We start from the raw sequence: 25,829 nt of genomic DNA on the forward strand, positions 1-25,829 counted from the left end.
GTGGCCTTTTGGTCGTCTCGTACACTAGGTGCCGCTAACTCCACGCCCACAATAGCCGTAATGTTCCAAACGTATGTCTACAAGCTTATCAAAACAATACGAGATTCGGTTAAGAGCACGAACACAAGCGCAAATTGTGGTCGATTGAACTAAAATCATACAAAAACAAATCAATATGGACAAGGTACTCTAACCAAGCAGGTCTACTGGTGGGGTCACGACCCTGGGGGTAAACAATTATGGTTTTAATAAAGATTATAAACTATATTGCTAGACACGTAGGGTCGCGACATATTGATCAAGAGATAGAAGGCGGGGTCAAAATGTTGGGAAAGACTTGTTATAAACACGCAACACAAGAAAGTGGTGTTATGCCCAAAGAATACTCTCAGGTCATACATTTTTTGTGACAGGGATCGCAACGAGCACAAACAACAACACAAGCAGGGCCACGTACTTGTAGTCAACATTTCGTATCAAACGCGAACATAAATATGGTGGGTATGTAAGTGAAATCGGCACAACCTGGCGAAAAACAAGTTATTTACGAGGATGTCCGTCTCCCACAACATGAATCCCAAGATAGGAAAGGACGTATTGATGACGTACCACGTGGGTGTATATTTTAAGTGGGTGCGAACATCCTCAGATACTGGTAAAACGCTCTGTAATGTTGTAAACCAAACATGGAATGTAATGGTCAGTTGCAGGTTGATCGTAAGGTAACATAAAATGGAAACTTTTGTGACTATTTGTTGCTTAGTGCTATACAGTCATCAGCTGCACTGATAAGACCTTTTGGCTTGAAACAGTGTCCACAACTGTCTGTAACGCTACACATGGAATGTTATAGTCAGTTGCATGTTGTAACTGTTGGCTAAACCCACATTCCCTATGAAAACTTGCACTTCAAAAGGCCAAGGTTTTGTCAAGGGCGTTCGGACAGGCAAGAGCGAGGTGTCTCAGAGTATCCAAAAGTTTTCCTATTGCGCCTCATGTTAGTAACCAGCCTGACTTCATGTAGATGTTTTGTGCGGTATAAACGTGGAATGCAGCAAGACTCGACTGCGATGCTTATTTCCAACAGAGCATTTGTGGACTTGGATGGAGAGAGTCAGAATACTCGGAATATATAGGAATGGACTCAAGGGTGAGTGTTTTTAAGAGCGTGCGAATTTGATGACTTAATTTTAACGCGACCAGATCAAACCATATCGCTATATGTGTGAGACATACAAGAAGAAAGGAAACAAAAGCAAGAAACCAATTAAACTGTGAAGGAAGCCAGCAGAAATACTCATATACATTATGCCGCTCATTAAATAAGGTGCGCCTGGTCTAAAGGTTTGGTTAGATCACCACTAAAATAGGCAGCAACTACTTTCCGCAAAACTTACCTAATCATAACAGGAAGAAGGGGAAGTTTTGCGTGATGCGAACTGGCATGATATCGGTTATATGTTTCTTTCACCTATACCACCTTGTGCTCACCAGTGTTTGTTTAGTCAAATTCAAGACCCTTCTGGTAAAAAACCTATTTATTACATCAGTCCTTGTTCTTTGACTCGATGAAGGCTGGATGCATAACGAACAAAACGACTGTGTAATGAATAGTTGTTTTGCCAGAAGAGTTATGTTGACTGGACATTATGCCTGGCAGCGTCAGGAACAGATTCTCCAGTGTATTATGGTTACAAGACGCAGGACGCAACAAACTTATCCATGAAAATAAGTTGTTGGGGTTGTTGAAACAAAAACAGTTTTTAGTACTCTGTAAAAACTCTCTTTTAATATGCAGAATTGCAGCACAGACATGAAATGAAATACACTTCCGAAATTTAAATGCCAGAAGAGCAATTCCTATTAATTACTATGTCTGACAGCAAGAATATCACTATGAAATGAATAAGTGTGTCAACAAGAGCGCTAAGTTTCGTGTAAGTACCAGGCAACTAAGCACAGGAGAGGTTGGAAAGTTTACCAGTTTGTAAGAATAGCACCACACAACCGCGTCATTTCCGAACAAACACATGCCAAATGACAGGTATGCAGATACGTATGAAGTATGTGTAGGCGCGTGTTACTAGTTAAAGCAGAAAAACAAACTACGACGAACCTCTAAACAGAAAGGAACGTTTCAATTGTACGTCATGACAAAAAAACACTCCCATGAGAGTGCAACCTGGTGAAAAATCCTGGTATTTGATGTGTGTGAATCAGTAAACTGCCATTTTATTCAAACTTAACTGCATATTTCCACAGGTGTATAGAACAAAGGTACAATTCTGGTCTTTATGGCAATGAGTAAACAATATAAAGGTTTTGCAAACAACTACAAGAATAGTTTAGTATCGCAAACCCCGGTGATTGCCTGCAATAAATGTCAAGCGATGATGCCAATCGCAGATTCTTGCTACTATAAAGAGCATCCACTCGATGACGTCAAGTCACGCGCTGATGCAAATGCTCACGTAAGCGCGTGGGTGTCGGCGGAAAAACTCAAATGGCCCACGGGTAGCTGGTATCATGTTATTAAATCAAGCATATATCAAAACTTCGTGGTCCCAAGTAAAAGTTGCGTATAAGCTTCTTACACATTAGTTTCTTTTCGCACACGCCTAGTAAAAAGTTCAACAAATGAAAGTAGAGCATACGAAGCGCACATTTTTGCAACGCACATTTTCGTAACATGGTGTTTTTTCACGTATAGGTGTGCACAACCAGTTACAATGGTTCCCAAAGCATAATCACGTGAAATAGCGTATACGGCGGCACGCGGTTTTGCGCCATATGCCCGACCAATGTATCACAATCTTAAGCCACCATAGTGATGCAATTTCCCATAATGCCCCAATATAGGGCAGTAACATGTGGAAATTAAAAGCTTAACCATATCGCCGCAATGGGACAAAGCGAAACTTGGTGAACTTTTCATGCCATCTTTTCAACTGACATTGTCAGCGGATATAATTACGGATAAAAGACTATCCGCGGTGTAAGGGGCAACAAGAAGCATCCTGGGCTGTAAGTTAGAAATAACGCGATACGCCACTGACGGGAAGACAGTGAGTGAAGCGTAAACAAGTGTATCCGGGTTAAACTGACCGCGCAACCTCGGCCCAATTTAAGGTAATCGCTAGCACAGGTTTGCGACGTTGATGGGTGTTATTTGTATCTTCACCCAAAAAGCGTTACCTGTAGCTCTTTACAGTGAAGACGAAAGATGTTAAGATGTAAAGCTTTAAGATGTAAAGCTCAGGTGGGAAGGTGAATTTTGATAAAACTCGTTACATGCAAGTTAGTTGTCCAGTCAGAAACAAGTTGACAACGAAATGTATTTGAAAACCTGTGCCGAAATACTGGAATTTTGTCACATGTGCACGTCACATAAGAAAGTTTTATTGAGGACGCCAGAGACAATTTCAGTCCGACCCCATGTGTTCATTTTATTTTCGTTTGGTTTGATTTCCTTTGTTTCACTTTCAAAACGAACCTTTGTATTTCATTCGCTTTCTTTGGGTTTGACTCTTTTCAGTGGTAGAAAACAATAGCCCATGTACTATAGTTAAGGAAAATTCCTGTTACTTTTGAGTGTGTAACAGCAAGATCATGAGACGACTCTGACAATGTACCTCCTTAAACTTGCCGCATTGTTATTTGTTCATACGACAGATGCATTCAATATCGACGTTTCTCCGGAATCCGTCGTACGTTTTACAATCAAGGTACCTGGGACCACGAACGAGTCTATATTTGCCAGCTACAAACTCTCAACATCCATTGAAAACCAAACCCTGAGGTACACCACGATTGAAATTCATTTTTTTTAAAGATTCTATAATGCTACGGAATGAAGCTTGTATATGGTTTTACTTGTATATGTTTACATACGACCATAGCTTCTATCGATGTAAATATATATATAAGTTGTTTTACAGGTAAATAAATTACTGGTTTTGAATGAAGTTTGGTATACCATTAGGTGCGTTGTTGTTTGGATTTAGCAAATTTAAAACATTTATGCTAATGAAACCTATACTAAGCCTCCACCAACTGCAAACAGGATATTAGCCGGTGCACCGAAATTCGATCCAGACCCCCAAAGACCATACCTTACTAACGGAACAATATTGGAATGTCGACTAGCTTTGGAAAGCTTTAGACCACGGGAGAATGGAACGTATTTATTGAACTCAAGTAAGTCATCAGCCCGTAAGCGGTTGCATAAACTAAGATACATAAAAAAGCTGTGAAGATTGTATGACCATTAACTTTTAAAAAGCTATGTTCTGGTCTTTAGACATCGCAAATGATGCACTTACTGTTACACGAACTATTTTTTTTGTTTAGCTCAGCCCAATTGTTCAGTTTTTCTTTCCGACGACAAACTGGCGTTAGGAGACGACCACGTAGCTGGTTCGGACGCGCTCGGCTCAACTCTCCTTCCTATCAAAAACAAAGAATTGGCGGTACGCAAAACCATCCATAGTTGAACAAACCTAGTTGGTTTCCTTTCCACTTACAAAATGTATCGAAAACGTGTTTGTTGATAAACATGTGGGACTTTGTACATCAGGAAACACATTTGAAAACCAATAAGCTATGATCAAAACAGCCATAATCCGGTCATAAAGTTCCAAAATCACCCCTTCTTTTTTAACATAACAGATATTTAATAAACTTTCTTCAGGTTTGCACTTCTGGGCGACAGAAAAAATGTCAAACGAGCTACTTTTCACCAGGAGCATGCTTCAGTGGATCAACACCCGATCAATTTACCCCGATCGTATGGGAGGAGAAACGTAAGACCATGTGAATGAAGAATGTGTGACATATATGTTGACATCCTGATCGTCTAAACCGATCATTCATGCTGACCGTTATACTCAATCGTCGGCACCGAGGCATAGAATGTCGTAAAAATGTATTGCTTCCAAAAGCACAAGTTTTTGGGACCAGGTCTGACCCGTCGAGTTGGTGTGGTTGAGATCATGTTACGTTTGCCATGCCACGCTGTCCCAAGGAATGCGTCAACAAAAACGTTCGGATGTCATTGGCAAGCGTTTTATCGATGGCAATGCATGTTGGACTTAAATGCAGCCGCCTAGAACCCACCAACCCTCTTTTCCAAGAAATAATGTCACAAATGTGTTAAACCGGCGAGTAGCACGTGGTGTAAAGCGAACGGATAATTTAGCACAATGTACAACCTCCAGCAACATTAGTCCTTCAGTAAACACCCAGTAAGAATCTTTTTGTACGTTTTGTAGGCTGTTTTTTGCATTATGTGGACATGCTCTACCTGGTCGATAGTTCTGGATCCGTCAGTGACGCCGACTTTGCAACAATGCGAAATATTATGTTGTCAGTATCAGATGTTTTCACAAATATCATAGGCGACACAACGCAAGTGGCAATTCTCCAATATGGACAAAACAACCCATTCGCGTGAGTACCAAGTTAGCTGTGTTAGGCCTACTATACTGTCTGCAAAGTTTAACATTTAAGCATGTATGGTTCGATTTCTCATTTGCCACATAAATGGATATTTAGCAGGGAAATTCATGAGAACACACAACGGATTTACTGAGAATTGTGAGAAAAAAAAGACTGGCCCATTGACTTGTTTTTAGCAGTATGGGCCAGTCTGTTTATTCTCAAAACTCAATAATGTTGTTGAAACCGATTCAATTCGTATTCCTTCATTGAAAGAAGATACAAATCAAGCAACCTTGGGCAGCAGCTTTTACTCAGTTTTATCACGTGAAAGGGTCTATTGTACATTATAGGGTATTTGAAACCATCAATCGGGATAACAAATATGCCAATTCTTTTACTGATATTAGCAAAAAAAGTCCCGCAAATATTTAACAATACTTTACCCACGAAATAAAAACCTTTCTTTGGATTTCAGATTAGATTACGCTTCTCCCTTGCCACAATATTACCGACAACCTGCGAAGTTTGGGCAATGCAACACCGTGCAGTGTTTGAAAAATACAATCTCTTCCAACATGATTCACATGAAAGCTGCAAATACGTACACTGCGACGGCAATTAAGAGGGCGGCTCTGGTAAACTTGACTCTTATATAAAACCCTGCATGATACTCGTGTCATGTTTTCCTATTCCGTTTTGTCATATCGTTTGTTCAGTGATTATTAATTATTTTATGACAAACTTTAACACACTTTGCTACAGTTTCTGCCAGACCTTATATAAATTTAAGGTACTGTCCTTATGGCAAAAGAACAACATAGTTCATATTTAACCGACGTTTCGTTGGATTACACCTTCTTCAATGACATTGCGCAGCAAACATGCCCCACATGGTTAAAGTATGCTAATCTTTATGTTGAGCCAATAACGTTTGTAATTGACCTGCAGACAAGGTCTCCATTTCGCCACATCAGTGCAGTTTTGGTGACGATCTTTCAAAGTAAATGTTTGTTTCAGATTGATTTCGCGGAATCTAAAAACGCGGCTGTTGCCCAAAAGGTTCTGGTTGTAATTACAGACGGAGATGCTACGGATTGGAGACTTCTTACTGATATGTCAGTAATTTTTTCCAAAACGGGAAAACTGCCACTACCGTCATTCAAATATATAACCATAATATAAAAAAAAGTTTATAAAAAAGCGTGGATCTCCCATTGACGACATGGATTGGTTTTGGGATAAAACGTTAAAATTCTTTCAAAAAGTGATAACTAGGACTGGCCTAGATTTCTACGTAATCATCCAACCAAGATGTTTTTTTTTTAAATATATATATATTTCGCCTATGCGTCATCATTTTATGTATAAAAAAAATCGAGAGTTTAAGTCAAACCCACAACAGAAACCGTAAGACAAACACAGTCCCAATCTTTAATAGGATATCATTACACTTCAGTGTTTATCATTAAGGTACAAGCTGACACAAGAAAACAACATTATCGTGTACGCCATTGGAGTTGGCAATGCCATCAATCAGCAATATCTAAAAATGAGCGCGAACGGAGGAGTTTCAAATGAACGAGTTCTGACTGCGACCGATTTTTCACACCTGCTGGTCACATTAAAGTCTCTGACACAGAAAATATCAGATGACAACTCCGAAGGTACGAATACCAAAACCTCTACGGTCGACGCTAGGGTAAAGAGTATTACAAAAAAATCATACAAACAAACAAAAAACATAATCAAGGTTTATTTGCCCGAGACCAATCTTTTTCTAACGCCACGTGTAGTCCGTGACACGAGTAAAAACTAGAAATAATAATTTACGATGTAAAAAGACTTGAATAAAAACCTGCCGTGTCTCGCTGTTTTGTTTCAATGTGGTGGGTTGCCCTTGCGATTTGACTTTCAATTGTCATTTTATCAAAGCGCGGTTAACATATGTTGAGCAGAGGCAGGTCAGATAACCAGGATGAGTAACTGTCATGGTTACGTCATATCCGTTAGTGATGTACCACCTTTTATATTCCAGGACAAACCGCCATCAGCGTGGAGAACGCAACGGAAAACGCTTTGTTTGGATTTTCCGGGATTAAGACAAAGGTAATAGAATCAACATTCTATGACTCAATCCAGTGGTCCACAGTAGTTGCAAATGAGTTACACTCTGCTTCAGCTGATCCTACAGTATACGCATTACGAACAAGCTGTTTTTACGGAAACTATGAGGGAATATGTGTCAAAGTTAACAATTATACGATTTTAAATCCTTGACGATTTTAAAAGAGGCTGTTATGAACCTTTTGCTTTTGCCCTTTTAGGACGGAGGGGTCGCATTGGGCGCGATTGGAGCCTACCAAAATCTCGGTACAGTTGTGCAATACGACACGCCACAGCTCACAAACCCACAGATGTTGACGTATGAGCAGGTTGCCGCAGCCTTGACAGGACTAACCATGGATACGTATGATTCCTACTTAGGTACAATAACACTGACTCATCGAGCTTGTTTGTATATATATAAACAATTAATAAAAGGGCAAAACGAATTCACTTTTCTTCACATTTACTCGACATACTAAGTTTGAATGATTTTAAATGTGCTTGATATTGCAACCTAAATAGGGTACGAAATCACCAGTGGAAACTACGAAGGGGGGACAACAACATACACCGCTGCTGCTGCACCAAGATATCAACTTCTGGGGGCGGTAAGACCTACGTCTAATAAGAACACGGCCAACACGTTTCTCATAAACAAACCACCAATCCTCAACTGTGAAGTTGAGAAAAAACAACCCCAAAAATTGGACAGGATCAATCGTGAATATATAGTTTTCTGACTGCACTTAACGCACGTCAAAAAATTTTATAATGATTTATTACATAGATGTACGGAAATAGCTACGGTGTCGGCAGATATTAGCGAGAACTAATTTCTACGTATTTAAACAACATTTATGTTCAAGGTGGTCATCTTCCAAACACAACGTCAAACAAACTTCACCATACAAGCGCCCAACAACTTCCAACAGCACGGAAGTTACTTTGGAGCATCGCTAATCTCATGTGACGTTGACAACGATACCAGAGATGATTTGTTAGTTGGGGCTCCTCTTTACATTGGAGATAACTACGATGAAGGCCGAGTGTTCGTGTATTCCTCATTCAACGGTAGCTTCTTACAAGAGTGGGTGAGTCAGCATAAAGAAAAAACTCAACGCATTGGGTTTTTGAGGCAAGAAAAAATAGCTCATGCGTCAAACTACCATTATCTTTTTGAATAATTACGCCAGAAAGTGTATAATAATATCTCACACCGCCTTGCGATTGGCGGAAGTTCCTTATTAACCTGAACGGGGTTGACTGCTCCTCTGACGCCAGCCGCACGTAAACAACCCAAAGCCTACGCACAGGTTAATATACTGGCAGACCTAATGATCAATTCATGCGTGGTTGCAATAATTAAAGCTTGCACAGAGGTTACTCTGACCACAAAGCTTCCTAATTCAGGCCAGTAGTAAATTTACAATATATTGGTATACCTCGTGCTTCAACTGCTTCCTATTTGCACTATGTTAGTGTTTGTTTAAGGCATCATCAACATACACACCTGTGGTTCTAACTGGAGGCCATGTCAGAGGCGGGAGATTTGGAACAACAATGATTTGCGCCGGCGACTTGGACCAGGACGGTTACAATGACGTCATAATTTCGGCTCCATACGCAGAAGCGGGAATGGGTGTTGTGTACGTTTACCATGGGAGCGCTACAGGTTTAGTGGACAAACCAGCACAGGTAAACTGTCTCAACGGTACATGTGGTTAAACTGACAAAGCCCAGACGACAAAATATCCGCCTGATATTATTTGAGTAAAACCGTGCATCGGCATTTTAAGTGGGCTGCATACAAGGCAACTGTTTCGGCCAATTATGTCCCAGACACCACGAAGTGTAAGTCTTTGCCTGGTCGTTTGGCGGGATTGGAGTATAGTCACCACAAAGTTGTACCAAAGAGATCTGACAGGTCGAAACAGTGGTCCAGTAGCACATTAAAAACAAATTATTTGGGTCTATTGCATATACATAAGTAGGCATGTTTGCAATAGTCCAATAAGCAACCCACCCATTGAATAGTTAGTATAGGAAAGTTTGAGGCGCGTACCAAACACTTCGTAACTTGTATTAAACAAGCCTTTTTATATCAGCTAGTTGTTTAACATTTAGCGCACAATATACTACAGTACTACCTTGATTGCGTTTTCTGACATATCAGACTTTTATCAACAAACTAATGACAACCAAATCAATTGGTTCTAAATTCCCCCCGACAGGTTATATCTGCTTCCAGCCTTTCACATCCTGGTCTGACCAGTTTCGGTTTGTCCCTGGAGGGCGGTATAGACGTAGATGACAACAAGTACCCAGACTTTCTAGTCGGCGCCCCCAAGAGTGACTTTGTCGCGGTTTTTAGGTACAACCTGTTCCAACTTGCAATTTATCATCTTGTGATCTGAAGACATAGGTGCACTTATACATATATACCAATCTCCATTAATGGTCACGGTCGAGCTGAAATGCCCAAGGTCCGCCACAAATATGTTCCATGTACATAACGTTGTATCCACTTTCACAGATCACGTCCGGTGGTTCAAGTGACCACAAATATAACACTTGATAGAAAAAGCATCGACATCATCGATTGTCTTCTCACCTCCAATGCAAGCTGTGGAATTCTTACAGTTTGCTTTACTTACACGGGAGTATCGGTGGAGTCAGTTTTGGGTGTGTTATTCTAACACTTATAATACCGTTTTGTTACATTTTCTCTTAAAAAACAAAACAATTTAAAGTAAGCGTTCCAGTATACGAAGCAAATGACGCAGCATGTGCGTTGTTTAAGTAAATGCAGTCTTAACGGAACAATAAAATGCATTCTGTTTTGGCCTCAGATATTGATTACCAAATTCGCATCGACGCGGAATTGGAACGTGTTCAAATCAAAACAGTTGGAGCTTCTTCACAAGGTGTGACGGTTTATAGATCGGCCGTCACTTTAGATAAAGACACTCCAGTATGCTTGTCATTGAGAATTGATACAAGAGTAAGTAAATTATACAAGACTAGTAAAACCACATTTCCAGTTATTTAGCCGTCTTTTTGTATTACAGCAAAACATACAAGACTTTGACACACCAATAACAGCAAATTTAACTTACTCGTTGACTGATAGTCACAAGAGCAATCCAATGGCATCAGTTCAAAGAAGGTAGGAACGTTACAGATCCCCACATGATGTGTTGTAAATATATTAATAACACCTTGACACATGTTTATGGTGCACCTTGTGAACTAATATTCGTTTTGAGTGTATCTACTGTATACGTAATGCTCTCAACCCAGCTTGATTTCTTCGTTTTAGGAATGAAGCTGTAGGGAGTGCCACTGGTACAACAGTAAGCATTCCCTTTGAGAAAAGTTGTGGAAACGACACGAAATGTCATTACGATCTATCAGTAAATGGCAGCGTAATGCTACCAACCGTACAACACCCAAGGTATACGCTTGTTGTTGTCAGCGTTTGTACAGCTGTTGTCTTCTCAAAAAGTATCGGAATAAACAGAATTCGCCACTATCAAAGCTGTTGATCTTACCGTTCTTAAGCACATATCTTTTCCGCTTAGATTTTTTATGTTCGTTTATCCAGTAATGAAAATCATTTGGGTGGAGGAGTGACCTTGATCGTGGCTTCAGATGACCTTGTTGTGGTTCGAGTTAATTTAACCAACAAGGGAGAAATTGCGTACGGAACCCAAATCGCTGTTTCTTATAGCGATGGATTTAGTTGGACGCGGGTAAACATAGTATTGCACGTGTTTGTAATCAAAATGTTTATTATTCATTACTGATTTTCAACCCGCTGTTTTAATTCACATTAACATTAGCACATAGCAAACGAAACGTTGGTGTTTATAAGTATTATTGCCAGAAGGGCCGTTTTGTAGTGGAAAAGTGTCCACAATTACAGCGAAAACTGAAAATCGAGGTGAATTTATTCAATTTCGGTTACTTTATTTTTATAGATACAGAACGTAGTCAGTTCTACTTCAAGCCTTAGCTGCGTTGTAGATGACCTTGGCGAAACAATGAAGGGCGACCTTCGCACCAACGTGCTTTCTTACGTCCACAACGGATTTTTGAAAGACGTTATGCTGCCTGGTTCCTGGGTAACGGCCTTCTGCAAAGCATACCAATACCGAAAAACTAACAACATTTTTGCATTCAGAAAAAATCATGGCTGCTTGGTGTTTAATTAAACAAAGTTGTTTCACTTACAGCTTCATCTCATTAAGTGTTACTATTGTAATTTTCTAAATATGGTCATGTAACGAGTGAATGCATGTTTCAGTGCTACTTCGAATGCGTCCTGGTCACAAGTGGTTTCACGCATTCAAACAAAACCAACGTTGATATACGACTGGCGGCTTACACCCAGTAAGTGTTACTTTTTGCTGCATTCTTTACTATGCGTGATGACGCGAGCTTTCAGAAATGATGCCAGTAGGGAGATATGAAAAATGGAATGACAATAAGCGAAATCATGCAACCGCATCACTTGTCACTCGTTCAAATGAAATCTATGTTTTTCAACAAATAAATTTACATTTCAGCGCCACTGGAAACCAGGCAGAGGTAAACCCGTCCGATAACTCGTGGAACTCTTCGTACGGCGTAAAATACATATCGGGCGTAACGTTAAGACGGTAAGTAGCTGCATTGAGGTTCAGAAACATGCACATAAAATATATCCTCCCTACGGTAAGCTTTCAACATTGTAACTTAATAGGTGAGACAATCAATGGATTTTTAATAATAAATTGGTTAAAGCAACAAACAAAGTGCCATAAGTTTAAAACTTGCATTGAATTCAGATTAAGTGCTGAGAGGCGCGTTACATTCAACTTCACTGAGAAAACAGAGGAAATAAGTTCGATTTATGGAATCGGTAAAGGAACCGCAGACATACCAATGGAACATGAAGTAAGAACCAGACGGTGATTTATGAAACTTACTCTAATACTGTAAGTAAAGGCGAACAAAACGTGCATATTTGCAGGTGCAAGGCCTGGGGTTTTCCACAATTCCGCACTCAATGATATCTTTCAGATATCCTCGAATTTTCAACCGGACACATCGTTTGCTATATCTCTTTAGAGTAGAGTGTAATTCAACATCGGTAAGAGCAGCTATTATAACATTAAGTTTCTAGTTTTTTAACTAATTGGCTTTTCATGTTTCTAAAGCAACAAATGCCACCAAACAAGACAACTAAATTAATGGTTTTCAACCTTATTTTACCTATATGGACTGGTCAAATTTCAAAACAACTATAACGGCCCGGTGACTTCTAAAATAAATGTAAACTGTAATGAACTGTACTCATTATCAAAAAGTAATATTAAACAAGGCAGAATTGTGCACTGCGCACAATAAGAAATCAATTGTAGGTAAAAAGAACAGATAGATATTGGGGGGAGGCGGCAAACAAATTAACCCGAGGTTGAGAAACGCTGAAATAAATACCGAATTCCTAAAGGAACAAAACATATTTGTTTTCGCCAGGGAAATGCCTTTTGCACATGCGACGAAACCAACGTCAACCCTTTAAAGCTGAGTTTAATGGAAACGAACCCACAAGGAAACAAGTTCAACATCACACCCAATCAACACGCGGTTGAACCCATTTTCTTTGTGAGTATCAATGGACATCACCCAAAGCAAAGGATGTCAATAATTTACACCTTTTATAGGATTGTAACAGCAACAACACTGGCAATTTCACATCGTGTGACTCAATTCATTGCCAGATAATGGACCTCGGTTTTGGTGACGTCATCACGTTCAAAGCCACGTTCAGATTGTGGACACAAACACTTCGCCTTCCTAAGGTAAATCCGACAATATGAAAGTATATGTTCGTCAACATATTCAGAATCTTCAGAACGTGATTGACTCATATAATCTTTTTACAGAACAATAGTATAAGTTTAAGGTCCCACTTCACGTTTAATGCTGAACAATCGCCACAAATTATTGACGCTTACGGGCAGAGCCTTCCACAACAAACATCGCAGGTAGGACGTTCTGTATACCTGTATTGCACAATTTGTTGCAAACGATGGTCTAGTTATACTGTAGTTGCCAAATTAAAAAAAAACATTTCCTTTCACCAATTAAGAAGCATAGAGCACTTAAACTGACAATACATTCCAGTTCACGGTCACAGCAACACCTTACACGACACCAGAGCCAATACCGAAAAACTATTCGTGGTTGGTATTTATTGCAGCTGTGGCTTCTGGGACAATACTCTTGATTGTTATCATCATCGTTATGTACAAGGTAGGTAAAATTTCTGAAATTCTACTATGATTTCTAACCGCCAATTATTTCAATCGTAATTCATAATATAAGCTATAAATCCCAATTGATGTCTGAACTCTAAACCTTCCCCGTTACGTTTGGTTTCATTAAATGGCATTCATAGAAATCATCCGCGCAACGTGGATCATAAGCAAACTTCTGTGTAGATAAAAACGTTAAAACTCAAGCATGTACTCAATGCATTTGTGCACAGCTCGGCTTCTTCAAAAGCAAATACGCAGAAAAAAAAGAGGAAGCCAGGGAATGGCAGAACGCAGAATCCAATGGAATACACAACCCATCGTTCTCACACACGGAAGAAGGGACGCAATTTACGGAACCAAGCTCCTTATTGCCAACCTAAACTAAGTAATTTGCATGAAACCTCACATCATCAATCATGCACACTCATGGTTTTATATAACACTAGTTTTAATCCTCATACTTTTGGTTCGCTTAAAACAATCCAATGAGAACACTTACATAGCGTGTGACAGATGGAGAAGTAACTATAAGGTAATGAATGTTTGTTCGAAAATATTTACAATTTAACAACACGACCTGAAACACTTGGATACTCACCTAACACATGTGTCCACCAAAAGCGAAACAACTTTTGTACATATTTTCGTACATTTTGCAATCATCTTTTGGGCATTTTTATATCGCGAAGACGTGATAGTTTTTTCAAACATTTTTGCACCATTATAATTTGTTTTTTTTGGCATAATTAACCTCTTGTTTTGATTTGTATCCGTCAATTTACACCCTAACGTCATGTGATCGCACTTCATTTTGTTGCGTTTTCAAATGTGTACAGCTGTAAGGCGAACACCTCGGTCAGCTGCGTCGTTTTTTGTTGCGATATTGCTTTGTTGCAGTTTTAGTTGCAAGTAACATGAAATGAAACACCAGATTTTCATCATTTCCTTTACGATTCAAACCTGGAGGATTTTGTTCAATCGCAAAAACACACTTTTTTCGTTACCACCATTGCGATGAAATAAGCAAAACTTTAGGGTGATCGTATTTAAAGTGCATATTCCGATTGTCATTTTCAACAACGTAGGGATATTCAAGAATAACTCCTAACACAATTACTAACCCTGCAACTATAAAGGTAAGGATATGGTTTATTATTATACAGAAGGGTCTACGCGGCACGATTACCACATATTATTGCTTACTGTGTACCCGGTTAATACAGCTAAACATGAAGGAAACAGGAACATCCTGACAAATTGTCAGTGGCGTTTTACCACTGTTCTGCCAATCAACAATTATTCATAATATGTGGCTTAGGAAGATATAGGAATAGAACATCTTTTGGGTAAACATTACAAAAGTTTATACAGTGGTACGCATGGTCAAAACTCAGCTGGAAGTTCTACCGTATAACGCAGTGGTACTCAACCGCCGTCCGGGTCAACTTTCTTACCGGTCCGCCAAATATATTACAAACTTTTCGTGTTGTAGTCAAGAAATCGTGTGGAAGTCAACGCACTACTTCGCCTTGCAGAAACTTCATTAGAACCGCGTTTAACACGTATGAAGTCAAACAGACAGCAAACTTCTTATTAAATTGAATTTTTCATACTTCTTTTGAATTGCATATTTTTGTCGTAATTACATTTTGGGTTGATTTTGAAAGTTTACCGGTCCGCAAACTTAAAAGGTTGAGAACTACTGGTATAACGGCCAACTTTAGAACCGTAGAAAAGGTTTTCTACGGCTGACCGTATAAAGGTTATAACTAACCTGTATAGCAAACAATACTACTTCCCTTAATTTGTTTCAAATTGACAAATTAATTGTCGTCATGATAATTAAGTCGCAGTGACTTAAAGCATTAAAGGCAGGAGGGTAAAATAAACACATAGTTTCGCAAGGTGAGTGGATTATACGTAATAATTTGTGGCTTTGTTCAAAACAGGTCCAGATCAAAGGTAAACGGTTTATACATACAGAACATAATATTTGGAGGTAACCTTTAACAAAAAAGCTTGTTTTCTTGCGGACCGAGACAATGGCGGATAGTTTCGGGGAAATCTACCTGAGGTTGTGGATGTTTGGATTAAACTTGCTTCTACTCAGCATCAGCGCATTTAACATAGACGTATCACCGGATACAGCTGCTACATTTAAGATTAATATGCCAGGCATGAGCAACGGGTCCATTTACGCTGGATACAAGCTTTCCGGTTCAATAGAAAACCACAAGTTAAGGTACAACAATCAATATAGCAAACTTTGTGGCAAACGAGTTATGTTAACGTTGGTTCTTCTTGAATTGAAATCCAACATTATTGAAAATGTAATCATAATAACAAGAGATTCACAAAACAGAAATAAAAAGAATAAATACATGCAGGTTGTTGGCTGGTGCGCCCAAGTATCATCCAAACCCACAGCATCCATATCTTACGAACGGAACAATAGTTGAATGCCTTATAGCTTTGGATGTGTTTCGGACGCAGTTTATTGGTACAACTCTACAAGACTCAAGTAAGTCTTACGCAGACGATAAATATATCAAACAGCCAATATGGAAATGGTCTACACACTTGAATTTACATTAGATTCGGCAAGACTATCTAGCTTTTAATGGCATGACTACGTAAATAAAAAAGAAAAACATCAGGACATTTGTGGCGTCTTTATAAGCGAATCATTGCTTTTCAAATTCAGTTGAGCCGAATTGCTCGATCTACTTGGTGGAAGACAAGCTGACGTTAGGAGACAACCACTTGGCTGGTTCAAACGCAATTGGCCTCACCCTATTTCCTATTACTGATACTGAGTTGGCGGTAAGTACCACCAGAAAAGCCACGTATCAACCACGACTCATTACGTATTTAACAGTTCCCTACAACACACACTAATGGTCACGTTGGTGCATTTTCTCGCAGGTTTGTACATCTGGTCAACACAAGAAATGCCAAACAAGCAAATTTTCACCAGGGGCTTGCTTTCGAGGGGCTTCCCCAGATCAATTTAATCCTATAAAGTGGAACGAGAAACGTAAGCAGTTGTATAGTTGTCATAGGTGATTAGTATGGGCATAATATCTTGGTTTTAAAACAGCGTATGTAAATTTTGGTGCCAAGAGTAGTTCGTGCACGACAACGACTTTAGGTGTACGCAAAGACATTATTTACCATAAATAAGGCTCATGCACTGAACTACAAGCAAAAAACTCATTATCACAGGCTGTTTCTTACATTACGTGGACGTGCTCTACCTGGTCGATAGCTCTGGATCCATCAGTGACGCCGACTTTGCAACAATGAGAAATATTATGTTGTCAGTATCAGATGTTTTCACAAATATCATAGGCGACACAACGCAAGTGGCAATTCTCCAATATGGTCAGAATACCTTATTCGAGTAAGCGTAACTGCACCAAGGTATCTTCTTGAATAAAATTGTTATGTGTTGTTCTGGTTACAGTTTGCAATACAGTTCCACGAACACGTTGTTCTATCAACAACCGGTAAAATTTGGACAGTGTCACACTGTGGTCTGTCTAAAAGAAGCAATCGAATCCAACATGAATCACCTAAAATCCCCAAGCACATTCACAGCGACCGCAATCAAACGAGCTACGTTGGTGAGTACAAGAATTGTGTTTGGTTCCTGGGTACAGGCGTGTGTTGGTTATCTACTTTATAGCTCCAACATCAGCTGTTATTAGTTTAAAATTCCATTGTGGTTGCTTGTATAGCTACAGTCAAACAATGCTATGACATAGTCCCAAAATCAAAACATGGTTAAAATCATGAAAACCAATCCTTACGTTTTAGATTGATTTCGCCGAGTCCAAAAACGCAGCCATTGCTCAAAAAATTTTGATTCTGATCACCGATGGTTCAGCTCATGATTATATGTCTCTGGATGATAGGTAAAAAGCATGCTAAAAATAAAGGAAAACGATTTCAAGAAGGCAAACAAAAAACTTGTTTCAGTTACTCGCTGACACAAAAACACAACATAACCGTATACGCTATCGGAGTTGGTAGCAAAATTAACCAGGGGCAGTTGCAAACAAGCGCTAACGGTGGAAAATCAAACGACAGAGTTCTAACTACAAACGATTTTTCACAACTTCTGACCACTCTTGACTCCCTGACACAAAAAATCTCTGAGGACAATGCTGAAGGTAAATATTGTAAACCAGGTTGGGGTCCGATAACCATAATTTAATTGGTGAATGTCCGTCCACATCGTTGGCAATCCCATACGGACATTGTTAATATTTTAGCGCAACAACGACCATTGTGCATTGCTGTGTTTTTTTTGACAAAATCAAAAAAATCACACCATCATAGTAGTAAATAGTCTTAAATTGCATAATAGCAGCAAGAGGTGAACCGAGTTGTACATGTGTGGCTTTTAAATTTAGCATAACTAAAGCCATAAAAAAGCAAACAAGAACAGTGGTAACCGCGTCTGCCACGTCATATCCACTTGCAAAATAATTCTCTTTACATCCCAGGCCAAACCGCCATCAGCGTGGAGAACGCAACGGAAAACGCTTTGTTTGGATTTTCCGGGGTTAAGACAAAGGTAAGGTTTACCCGGCCTTTTAAAAAAATCCTTGCCAAAGATATATCTCTAAAACGTTATCAGGATTTAGTCAAACTAACAAGTGCAACGTGTACATGCCATGGCACTAATTACACACATCATGATAAATTTTGCTGTAAACGAGTAACTTACTCCACATTTTAGAGCGGTGAGGTGGCTTTCGGAGCGATCGGCGCTTACCAAAATCTTGGTACAATTGTGAAATACGAATCCACGGAATTGTCAAATCTCGAGATGTTAACGTTCGAAGAAGTCAACACTGCTTTGCCAGAAGTTACCAAGGATACATATGATTCATATTTGGGTAGGTTAGAAAAATAAACAAGCGGTAATGCAGGCATTTTCATTGACATGACGAACGTTTGTAAACGAAATTAAATGTGCACATAAAGCGAGTCACACTTTTGTGCTTATAATATATATTATTGTGTGCAAAATCCGAAACATGCACAGGTTACACCAAGTTTAAGAGAGAGTACATTTGATACTTGAAATTGTAACTTAATCGCCTGCAGGTTACGATATTACCAGTGGAAACTTCGAAGGAGGGTCAACAACGTATGTGGCAGCTGCTGCGCCAAGATATCAACTTCTGGGGGCGGTAAGACCTTATACCAAGATATTCCAACGCTTAAATAACTGCAACATGCATCATTTTTGGTTGTAACAGAAATGTGACGTAAACCGCGTTACGAAAGTGTTCGTGTGGAAAACTTGTACCAAATCAGACGTTTTATGTATTGCTTCTGACAACCAATTTGAAATATGCGAAAACTTTTCGTAAATCGTATTTTTTTATACTTCGTCACATCTATTTGTAACACACATTTAAGGTGGTCATCTTCCAAACACAAGGACAAACAAACTTCACCATACAAGCACCCACCAACTTCCAACAGCACGGAAGTTACTTTGGAGCATCGTTAATCTCATGTGACGTTGACAACGATAGCAGAGATGATTTGTTGGTTGGGGCTCCTCTTTACATTGGAGAGAACTACGATGAAGGCCGAGTGTTCGTGTATTCCTCATTCAACGGTAGTTCCGCTCAAGGATGGGTGAGTTGACATTGGGGGAAAAAGAGCAGTTTCGCAAATACGAACGAGGTCCAATCACTCCCATGCAAAAAGATATTAATTTGCAAAAAGACGCCTCTAATGTTTTAGATCATAAAACTGGTAAAGTGCTCCTTTGTGGAAGTTTAAATTTTTTTCACTCGCGACAGAGGCAGCAACATACAAAATGACAGAATACGTGTATTCTACAGTCAACAGTAAATTCGTTTGTGGTGCATTAAAGCCCAAGTAATTAAGACTAAACCGCTGCGAACCGCCTCGGAAGTAATTAATTATATCAATGGGGAATATACCTTATGACGCCAGTGCTAATTGCTACTATTTGCCCGCGGTTGCAATTAATTAATCTCAATCAATATTCTCAATATATCCCGTGAAACCACTGGGCTTCTGTAGCTTAGTTGGTAGAGCGTTGGGCCTGGTTAGCCCTTGGTCACGAGTTCAAACCTCACCGTGAGTTTGATTTTTGAAATCTGGCTCCGACTTGTCAGGGAAAAATGGCTGATCTAGCTTGGCTGCATTGCCTGCTGGGCTTCCAAGCCTGCAAACCTATTTTCATTATACTATGTATTTAGGCGTCGTCATCATATCAACCTCTGGTCCTAACTGGAGGTCATATCGGTGGAGGAAGATTCGGAACAACAATGACTTGCGCGGGCGACTTAGACCAAGACAGCTACAATGACGTCATAATCGCAGCTCCGTACGCCGAAAAGGGGAAAGGTGTTGTGTACGTTTACAGCGGGAGTGTCAGAGGTCTTGTTGACAAGCCCTCACAGGTGAGGGAACTTGTCAGGGCATTTTTTAAGTTTCCAATTACTTTTGGACCAAGTAAACGTGCTGTACAGCTGACAAGCCAACCAAAAACAACGGCTGATCCATATTCAATTCAACATATACTGTAAGTCAGGGGTTCCCAAACCGGGGTCCGCAACGACTGCACAGGTGTCCGTAATGATACCTCAAAAAAACAATGCTGCATTTTATACAGTGCGCGCGCAGTAATCACTGCAGTGATCATAACTGAAGTGGTTTCGTAAGCTTTAAAATACGTACATCGTACAATTACTCTACTTTTGAATGGTTCTTACACTATATCCTTGTATCTACCAATATCAAAGTTGTTAATTTTTTTTTTCTTTTTACGTTTCTTTACTACGTGTCTATGACGTAAGAATGCATACTTATCGCTACTGTTGATATTGTTTGTAGTATTTTAATGCTGATTACGTTGCAAAATGATGTGACGTAAGACAGGGGGTCCGAGAAAAAACAGGTTCACAAAATGGGGTCCGAGGCCAAAAAAGTTTGGGAAACCCTGCTCTAAGTGATGGCCTTTTCCTTGTGCAGGTTATTACAGCATCAAGCCTTAGTTATCCAGGCATTACCAGTTTCGGTTTGTCACTAGAGGTCGGGATCGACGTAGATGGCAATCAGTATCCAGATGTTGTGATTGGTTCGCCGCACAGTGACGTCATTACCGTACTAAGGTAAGGGGAATGCTTCACATTTTACGGGGTTCCTAATATGTGCGGACACAGTTTATATTAAAATCTTGTAAACAACGCGGTAGGGTATCATGCTGTCTCATTACAAGACAGGAACGGGCTGCATCGATTTCTGCAGTTTCCAGCTCAGCAGTTGGTTGAGCTGGTTTGCCCTCGGGCGTAAGTAGAAACCACACCGGAGCTTGCATTTCATGTCATTGTTCTGACTTGTCAGAATAAAAGGCGTCCTTGATGCTAGGCTGCGATGCCAGTGAAACGTGATGGTTGCAAATGAAAACAAATATGTTTTTATAACAATATTGGAAGCAACATGTAAAACACTGAATGTTTCGCTTTTTTCAACTTTTGAAAATACAGATCTCTTCCCGTGGTTGACATCGACGCAAACTTAACGTTTAACAGAGAGAGCATTGACATCCTCGATTGCCTACTGACCTTGAACGCAAACTGCGGTCATCTTACGGCTTGTTTTACTTACACGGGAAAGGCTGTCGAATCTACATTGGGTAGGGTGTGTGTTTGTACATAACTGTAATAAACTGTAAGGGGCAAGCTAATAAAATGAAAGCATGTCACCCGTATACACGACAAGCACATGTTTTCCTTGCTGCAGATATCAAGTACGAAATCCAGATCGATATGATATTGGAACGAGTACTGTTGAGGACAAATGCAGCATCGTTGCAGGGTGAAACAACCCACACTCAAACGATTAAGTTGGAAAGAGAAACTCCAGCTTGCGTAACATTGGACGTTGACGCGCAGGTAAATGTTTTGTTGCTGAGCGCGTTACTTTCAATAAAAACCAAAACTTTTATCTAAACGCTTTCAACTTCATTCCAGCCAAATATACAAGATTTCGACACACCAGTGACAGTAAATCTAACCTACTCTCTTAGTGATCTACACAAGAGTCAGCCAATGGCCTCAATTCAAAGAAGGTAAAGCGAGATGTGCTTCAAAGCAACCTACGCAAACGAAGAACATAAAATTAAGCAGTGTGACACGCTTGTTATGGTAGCTATTTTCACATCTGTGTCAAACAGTGACGATATACACTGTTTCATTGCAGAACTGACAACGCTTACAGTAGCGCTACCATACCCTTCGAGAAAAGCTGCGGAAACGACAGTAAATGTTATTACGATTTGTCCATTCTCGGCAACGTCAGACTACCAGTTGTTCCCCATCCAAGGTGCTTGTTGCGTTATCTAAACTAACGTTTTATTGTTACTTAGTAGTGAAACCATACCTTTGGTGGATCTAAAGCAATTACAAAAACTCTTATTGTGGGTTCATTTATGTGAAGGCCTCATGTAGATTTTCCATGTTCTCAATATTTTGTAGCTCTGAAGAGATCCTAGGTGGAGGAGTGACCTTGATCGTGGCTTCAGATGACCTTGTGGTGGTGCAAGTTAATTTAACCAACAAGGGAGAAATCGCGTACGGAACTCGGATGGCTGTTTCTTACAGTAATGGGTTCAGTTGGAGGGGGGTAAGTCGTTTTTTCTCATGACATTGGAGTCGGACGATTGAAATTTTAAATCACTAAACCAGGTACAGAACGTGAAAAGTTCTACTTCAAGCCAAACTTGCGTCGCGAATGACCTTGGAGAAACTGCGAGCGGTGACCTTCGCACCAACGTACTTTCGTATCAGCACAACAGACTACTGAATGAAGTCATGCTACCTGCTTCCTGGGTAGGATGTTCTGTTTATTATATAATTGTCATAGGTCACCACGTTTTTACCAAAAAGGACTCTTTCTGCAGCTCGATGCATAAACCATGGAGTAACCTTAAGAAAGGTTGAAATAATTTAAACAAAACTATACACCCAGTGATCCTAGATACAAGAGTTAAGTGTGTGATATCGATTTCAGTGCTACTTCGAATGTCTTCTGGCCACAGGCAGTTTTGCACTTGAAGGAAACAAGACCAACGTGGACATACGTCTGTCTGCTTATACGTAGTGAGTAGCGACTAACTGTCATGAAAATGTACCTTATAATCATATTTAAACCCACAAAACTGCCTTTTTTATGACGAAAATTAAGCAAAGTATAGTTTCCAAGATGAAAATATCATACTTAAATCAATAACTTTAACACACTGAAATTTGATTAAAAAAAATTGTTTTTACCTTGTTTAAATACATTTTACAGTGTTGGTAACCAAGAAGATTTGGATAGTTCCGATAACTCCTGGAATTCAACGCATGACGTGAAATACAGATCGGACGTGGACGTGCGAAGGTTTGCGAAAACACAAACGGTTTATTTTTCCTGTATTTGAAATCAACTTTAATCAATTGGCAATTTTTGCATGAGAAACGACCACATGCGAAAGCTTTAAGATTGCTTTTCTTAGTATAAGAATGAAATATCAACCGCCCCACCAAAATCATTTCACCAACTTATACTTTTAGACTAAGCATTCAGCAAACCTTGGAATTTAATTTTACCGAAGAGACAGCGGTAATAGGTTCGGTGTACGGAATTGGGAATAGAACGCCAGATATACCCATAGAATACGAGGTAAAAAGAATGTGACATTACATAAAGAAAACACCTCGTCATCAAAGTATCTTTGTAGATACAAGGTCGGGGATACTCCAATATCCCCAAGTCAATGCTTTTTTTCAAGTACCCGAGGTTTTTCAATGAAACCCAACGATTATTGTACCTTCGCGACGTACAGTGTGAGACATACCAGGTGGGAAATTGCAAACAGAAAATCTTAATAAATGCAACTCGTTTGTTTCATAGTTACCCTATAACAACAAATACTGTCTTTAAAACCAAACATTTGGGCCTACGTGTTTTCATTTTGTTTTCAGGGAAACGCATTCTGTGTCTGCAACAAGACAGGAGTCAATCCTCTTAACTTAAGTTTGTTTGAAACGCTAGAGGGAGGAAACCAGTTCAACATAACGCCCAATCCTTACGAACTTGAACCGGACTTCTTCGTAAGTTAAACAGGTTACACCGTACAACGGACAAGACAACAGTAAGCCTATAAGTGCACTAAAACGGCCACTTTTATTATCTAAAGCAGTGGTTCTTTTTAACTTTCAACATTGCCGCCACTCATTCAATAACACCAACCTGTATTCGCAACCCGTTTATGATACAAATGTAGTTGAGTATATTCACATAACCAAACCCAATGATTAACCATCCCTGCAACCCCAACAAACATATCTACCATCCCCAGGGGAGACAAACACCCCTGGCTAAGAATCATTGATTCAAGGCAAAGTATATGCAAAACGAGGATTTCCATCATATGTAACACCTGCTGACTGCTTACAGGATTGCACCATTAACAACAGTGACAATACGACGTCATGTGACATAGTTCAATGCCACGTGACAGACCTAGGAGATGGTGACGTAATCAGATTCAGAGCAGTGTTTAGACTGTGGACTCACACACTTCGAATACCAGAGGTAATTCATTTAAAAAACTCTGGTAACAACAACGTATCTCTGTAATCGATTTTTTTCGCTTAGGAATTAGAGTAGGAAACAATTTTTTCGTTTCTGTTTGGTAAAAAGTTGAATTGTAACGAACAAAGCATGACATTTCGTACAGAATACCAGTGTCAGCTTCAAGAGTGAATTTACCTTCAGTGCTACAGAATCGCCACAAATAATTGACGCCTATGGAAAAAGCCTTCCACCAAAGACATCTCAGGTAGTTGATGCACCGAAGGGCTGCTCACATGTGTGCTTCTTAATAACTATAATTACGCGTAAATTTGGAAGAATCCTCTGCGACGCTGTTCGTCGTTACTTTGTTTCAGGTAACAATTACAGCACAGCTAAAGACGGCACGGCCGGAGGTACCCAGAAGTCAATCTTTGGTAGTTTTCTTTGTGGCCGTAGGTGTTGGGATTGTGATCCTGGCGATTATTGTTGCTGTCATGTACAAGGTAAATATGCCACCAACGAGGTTTGTAATTGTTTTGTTTGTTACAAGGACATTTCGCTAATATTTTAGAGAAGTAGTATCGAACATTTCCGCCCTGGCGAACCTCTTTCGATGACGAGTAGTAGTGGAAACCAATCTGCTCCCGCTCAGACTATAGAATGTTAAATTACAATGTGTTACAAATGTTTTCTCTGCATTGTAACAGGGCTGGATTTGTTGTTTCAAGGCTAGTTGTAAAATGCGTATTTTTCGTACGTAGCACTGATTAATCACTCAGAAGTTTCAGAGGGCCCTCGGGGATAAGCAATTCATATGTATTTTACAGCTCGGATTTTTCGAAAGTAAGTATGCAGAAATGAAGGAAGAACAGTTACAGTGGCAGAGCGCAAACACACAGGAAAGGCACATCTCGCCGCACGACCTCAATCCAGAAGTACAAACCGTTGATGAAGGCTTACTCTCGAAATAAGTTGCATGCTTCATCACACTCATAACTAAATCCTTCATAGCTGCAGACAGGGTGTGTACACGTACTGTTTTGACCTGTAAGGTCTCATCATTGCAGCTGTTGAGTGGCACTGTGCTAGCTTTCACACCTGCTAGTGTGATGAGACCTTACAGGTCGAAACAGTGCGTGTACACACCCTGTCTGCAGCTTTGCAATATTATGGCTTTTTTTGCACATAAATCCTTCATTGTATTGTATTACTTATACATATTTCTGTACAAGTTTTTGTTTTTACATTTTTTACATTGTTTTCATTTTTACATTGTTTTCCTTTTTCTATCATTTCGTTGTACCATTTGTTAAATGTCAACATTAATAAACATTACAACAAGAATGATTTATCGCCCTT

At 39.7% G+C, this 25,829-nt stretch overlaps 2 protein-coding genes across 3 annotated transcripts; both read left to right on the top strand.

Moving 5' to 3' along the window:
* Positions 1-1,030: 1,030 nt before the first annotated feature.
* On the top strand, positions 1,031-14,634 carry LOC145914302 (integrin alpha-IIb-like). Of its 2 annotated transcripts, XM_083002112.1 has the most exons (30): positions 1,031-1,150; positions 3,673-3,799; positions 4,064-4,197; positions 4,351-4,469; positions 4,691-4,802; positions 5,271-5,448; positions 5,915-6,074; positions 6,457-6,554; positions 6,910-7,103; positions 7,475-7,545; positions 7,764-7,923; positions 8,068-8,153; positions 8,412-8,636; positions 9,037-9,240; positions 9,777-9,916; positions 10,079-10,227; positions 10,395-10,546; positions 10,614-10,711; positions 10,865-10,999; positions 11,150-11,297; positions 11,526-11,669; positions 11,852-11,937; positions 12,114-12,206; positions 12,375-12,483; positions 12,560-12,679; positions 13,066-13,194; positions 13,254-13,391; positions 13,476-13,577; positions 13,717-13,845; positions 14,081-14,634. In XM_083002112.1, the coding sequence occupies exons 1-30, from the start codon at positions 1,105-1,107 to the stop codon at positions 14,228-14,230; spliced, it is 3,936 nt and encodes a 1,311-aa protein (XP_082858238.1). In that variant the 5' UTR covers positions 1,031-1,104; the 3' UTR covers positions 14,231-14,634. The 2 variants fall into 2 exon arrangements, with proteins under 2 accessions (XP_082858238.1, XP_082858239.1); XM_083002113.1 differs by lacking the exon at positions 1,031-1,150 and having other exon boundaries at positions 3,546-3,799; positions 11,532-11,669.
* Positions 14,635-15,811: 1,177 nt separating this feature from the next.
* Positions 15,812-25,471, top strand: LOC145913690 (integrin alpha-IIb-like). The gene is made up of 29 exons (XM_083001435.1): positions 15,812-16,092; positions 16,238-16,371; positions 16,555-16,673; positions 16,776-16,887; positions 17,076-17,253; positions 17,317-17,476; positions 17,670-17,767; positions 17,832-18,025; positions 18,362-18,432; positions 18,598-18,757; positions 18,969-19,054; positions 19,287-19,511; positions 20,105-20,308; positions 20,880-21,019; positions 21,395-21,543; positions 21,651-21,802; positions 21,881-21,978; positions 22,110-22,232; positions 22,385-22,532; positions 22,595-22,738; positions 22,920-23,008; positions 23,202-23,291; positions 23,465-23,573; positions 23,632-23,751; positions 23,876-24,004; positions 24,351-24,488; positions 24,634-24,735; positions 24,845-24,973; positions 25,298-25,471. Exons 1-29 carry the CDS (start codon positions 15,893-15,895, stop codon positions 25,439-25,441), a joined length of 3,945 nt encoding a protein of 1,314 aa, XP_082857561.1. The 5' UTR covers positions 15,812-15,892; the 3' UTR covers positions 25,442-25,471.
* Positions 25,472-25,829: the final 358 nt, after the last annotated feature.

The sequence above is a fragment of the Ascidia mentula genome, chromosome 9 (genome assembly GCF_947561715.1).
Source record: "Ascidia mentula chromosome 9, kaAscMent1.1, whole genome shotgun sequence".
NCBI lineage: Eukaryota > Metazoa > Chordata > Ascidiacea > Phlebobranchia > Ascidiidae > Ascidia > Ascidia mentula.